Source organism: Elephantulus edwardii, unplaced genomic scaffold (genome assembly GCF_000299155.1).
Source record: "Elephantulus edwardii isolate Elephantulus edwardi_28Jun2011 unplaced genomic scaffold, EleEdw1.0 scaffold00226, whole genome shotgun sequence".
In the NCBI taxonomy this organism is placed as follows: domain Eukaryota; kingdom Metazoa; phylum Chordata; class Mammalia; order Macroscelidea; family Macroscelididae; genus Elephantulus; species Elephantulus edwardii.
The window spans coordinates 2,842,081-2,845,355 of record NW_006399976.1 but is presented as its reverse complement, the minus strand read 5'-3'; the positions used below and the strand labels follow the sequence as shown (position 1 = coordinate 2,845,355).

The 3,275-nt window shown below is 40.4% G+C and overlaps 1 protein-coding gene across 1 annotated transcript in view; it reads left to right on the top strand.

The window, feature by feature from the left end:
• Nucleotides 1–3,275, top strand: part of LOC102851071 (leukotriene-B(4) omega-hydroxylase 1-like) — a 46,645-nt gene that overhangs the window by 9,793 nt on the left and 33,577 nt on the right. Inside the window, exons 3-4 of the mRNA XM_006898298.1 lie at nucleotides 1,013–1,066; nucleotides 1,159–1,286. Coding sequence (XP_006898360.1) covers nucleotides 1,013–1,066; nucleotides 1,159–1,286 — 182 coding nt within the window. The remainder of the gene's footprint in view (nucleotides 1–1,012; nucleotides 1,067–1,158; nucleotides 1,287–3,275) is intronic.

The following is a 3,275-nucleotide window of genomic DNA, read 5'->3' as shown; positions in this document are numbered from 1 at the left end:
TGGTCAGGTTGGGCATATATTTGCACCTGGAGCCAGTTGGAGATTTTCTCCATCAAATCTGAGCTAAACTCTGACAGGACATCAGGGCCTGTTGGAGTGTGTCTGAGATGCTATTTGAGATTGTTAAGATGTCCTGTTTATCATCTGTGGCTTTTATGTGGATTTGTGTGTTGTCTGGGCTGGGCTGTGTCTAAGACTCAGGATCCCTCTGAGAATTGTCTAAATGGTTCTTTTAATTTTGTATGGGTCAGGTCACAGGTAGTGGTAGTCTGGTCATACCTGGGCCATGTCTGGGTCACACTTGGGCCATATTTAGGACATAATGGATTCATATTGGAATTATTTCTAGTGCTTTTGTGTAGAGTATTCTGAAGAAAAGTCAAATATCTTTGGTCCTTGTCAGAGGATGCTGTGCCAAATTATAGACATGCTAGATATATCCCTTATATTATGGCTTTATGGAGGCATCTTTAACATGTATCTGGGCCATGCCAACAGTCTAAGGTCAATGTTAAAGTATCATGCTATGATCATGTTATAAACATGTGAATATGTGTCAGGTATGTTCTTGTCATTTTAGACTGTGTTGCTCTTGCATTAGCTGTCCTAGGCTCATATCAGGAAATGTTACAGATAGTGAGGTTGTACTAAAGTGCTCTTCCATGCTCTATGTCATGGGCTTCATAGGGTGTTTTGTCGTGCTTATTGTTCCAGAAATATTGGATGTTCAGGAGATATATCCAATATGTTGGTATGTGCTGTGTCATGATGGGTGTATGTTTAACATACTGGTGTGAACTTGAGGACTCTGCTTTTGTTCTCCTTTTGCTACTGCTGTGTCTTCTGGTGCCCCACCCCCCCTTACCTTCTCCATGCTTCCTCTGCTCTTCAGCCCATTCTTGCTATGCTCAGCTTGGAGGGAATGAAGATTCCTGTTGGGAGGCCCACATCCTCACCTATAATTCCTACCTTATCCTTTACAATGACCTCTGATTGCATTCAATTATACCAGCTGCCATTGCACCCAAGGATGTGCTCTTCTACAGTATCCTCAAGCCTTGGCTGGGTGAGTAATGGCAGGTGAGGGGGGCTGGGGGAAATGTTGGGGTTGAGGGGAATGTGCCGTCTTTGCTAACTGCCAACAACTGTACCTACTAGGAGAGGGGCTCCTGGTGAGTAATGGCAACAAGTGGAACCGCCACCGTCGCATGCTGACACCTGCCTTCCACTTCAACATCCTAAAGCCCTACATGAAGATTTTCAATGAGAGTGCCAACATCATGCATGTGAGTCCCTAATGGAGCTTTGTGGAGAGTGAAGATAGATGTGTCTATTTGGAGTCTGGGCTCTGATGGGAAACTTTGGGCTCATCACACTTCCATTCTAAGCTTCAGTTAACTCACCCATAGATTGAGAATAATGGTGTTCATGTTGAAGGGTGTTCAAGATGACAGAATGGAATCATGCCCTTAGTATATAGTAGGTATAAAGAAGGCAGTATTAGTTTCTGTGTTTGCTGAAGCATTGGAATTCCAAGATAATGTTGGTGGAAATAATGGTGAAAATTGTATATTAGTCATTGTTGAGTTGCAAACTACTTTGAAACTCATTGGCTTAAAACAATCAGGATTTGCTATTATGACTGGTTTCCCTATGCATCTGTGCTCAGGTGTGGATCATATAGGCAGCTTTTTGGATCCAGTATGAGCTCTTTCGTAGTCTGGAGCTTGGGTGACCTGCATGGATAACAACCTTGTGTATTTTCTTAGCCTTTAGATGGCAGCTCAAGTTTGTTTACATGGTGAACACATGGTTCCAAGAAAGTGATAGTCACCTGCAAGGCTTTTTTGAGGTCCAGATTTGGAATGTTCATGCTATAATTCCCACAAATTCTATTGGCTACTGTTGACTTTCCGTGGCCTGCCCCAACACCATTCTAGTACCAAAGAGTGAAGGAATAGGCTCCATATACTAATGGAATTTGCCGCAAAGTCATATTGAAAATGGCATAGTGATGAGAAGAATTAATGAGTAGGCAACATGTACCTGATATTTGCAGCAAATAAGGTAGTTTATTACTATATTTGTGAAATGTGCCAGAGACAAAGGACTATTCTTCAGGGCACAGCAGGCAGTATGATTTTCTCCCTTTCTTAGCTACTCAAATCCTATGGGAGTGACACAGGTGGACATAGATGAACGCAGTATATTTTAATAAAGAGAAAGAACATTAAAGTTATATAATGTGCAAATGTCATAGTGACCATAATCAGGGCAAATTTATCTCCAAGAGAAGACATCTCCTAATCCTTTGTTTGCTCACTGTAAACACAAGTCTGAAATTAATCCAACTCAAGGCCTGTATTCTTTGTTTTTCTATTTATTGTGATGTACTTGAAAGTTTACAAAGCATTTGGGTTTTTTTCATGCACTCATTTGTATCCCCCTTGCCCTCTTTTCCCTCTCAATCTGTTATGTATGTCCTGTTCTGTTTAATTGCATTGTGTTTAACACAATGTCTAATATTCCATTCATTTCCTCATCTACTCCCTGTTCACCTATTGCCGTGTTCATTATTTATTCATTCTTTTCCTGCTCTCCTCCTCCCCTTCATAATCTTTTTATTTTTATAACCATGGTCTTACATAGTATTTGTCTTTTGTAACTGAGGTATTTCCCTCAGCTCAGTGTTCTCTAGACTCATCCATATTGTGTGGTGTTTCATGAGTTCTTCATTGTTTTTTAATGTTGTATAACTCTCCATTGTGTAAATGTCCCAATTTTCCCCCTCTATTAATTTGTTAATGAGTGCTTTATCTGCTTTCCCCTATTTTTTTTTTGCTGTTGTGAACATGCTACAATAAAGATAGATGTGTATACACCTGTTTGTAACAGCTTTAATGTCTTTAAGCTATACTCCTAATAGTGAAATACTTGGGTCAAGTGATATTTCTACTCTCGACCATCTAAGGAAATGTCAGACTCTCATCGATACTGGCTTTATCATTTTACAATTCCACCAGCAGTAGAAGGGATTCCAATCTCTCTAGTTGTTTATTGGCTTGGTAAAATTTTGGTAAATTTTACAATTACAGCAAAGGTTAAATTTTGCCATTGTTGCTGATGAGATTGTATTTGATTGTTGTTTTGATTTGTGTCTTTCTGAAGGGACTTGGCAGACATGAAGGGTTATCCTGGTGGAGGGTGGAGCTGGGAAGTAAGTGGGTCAAGGCACTGGGCTAGGGGTGGGGTCAACACTGTAACTAATGCTTAAC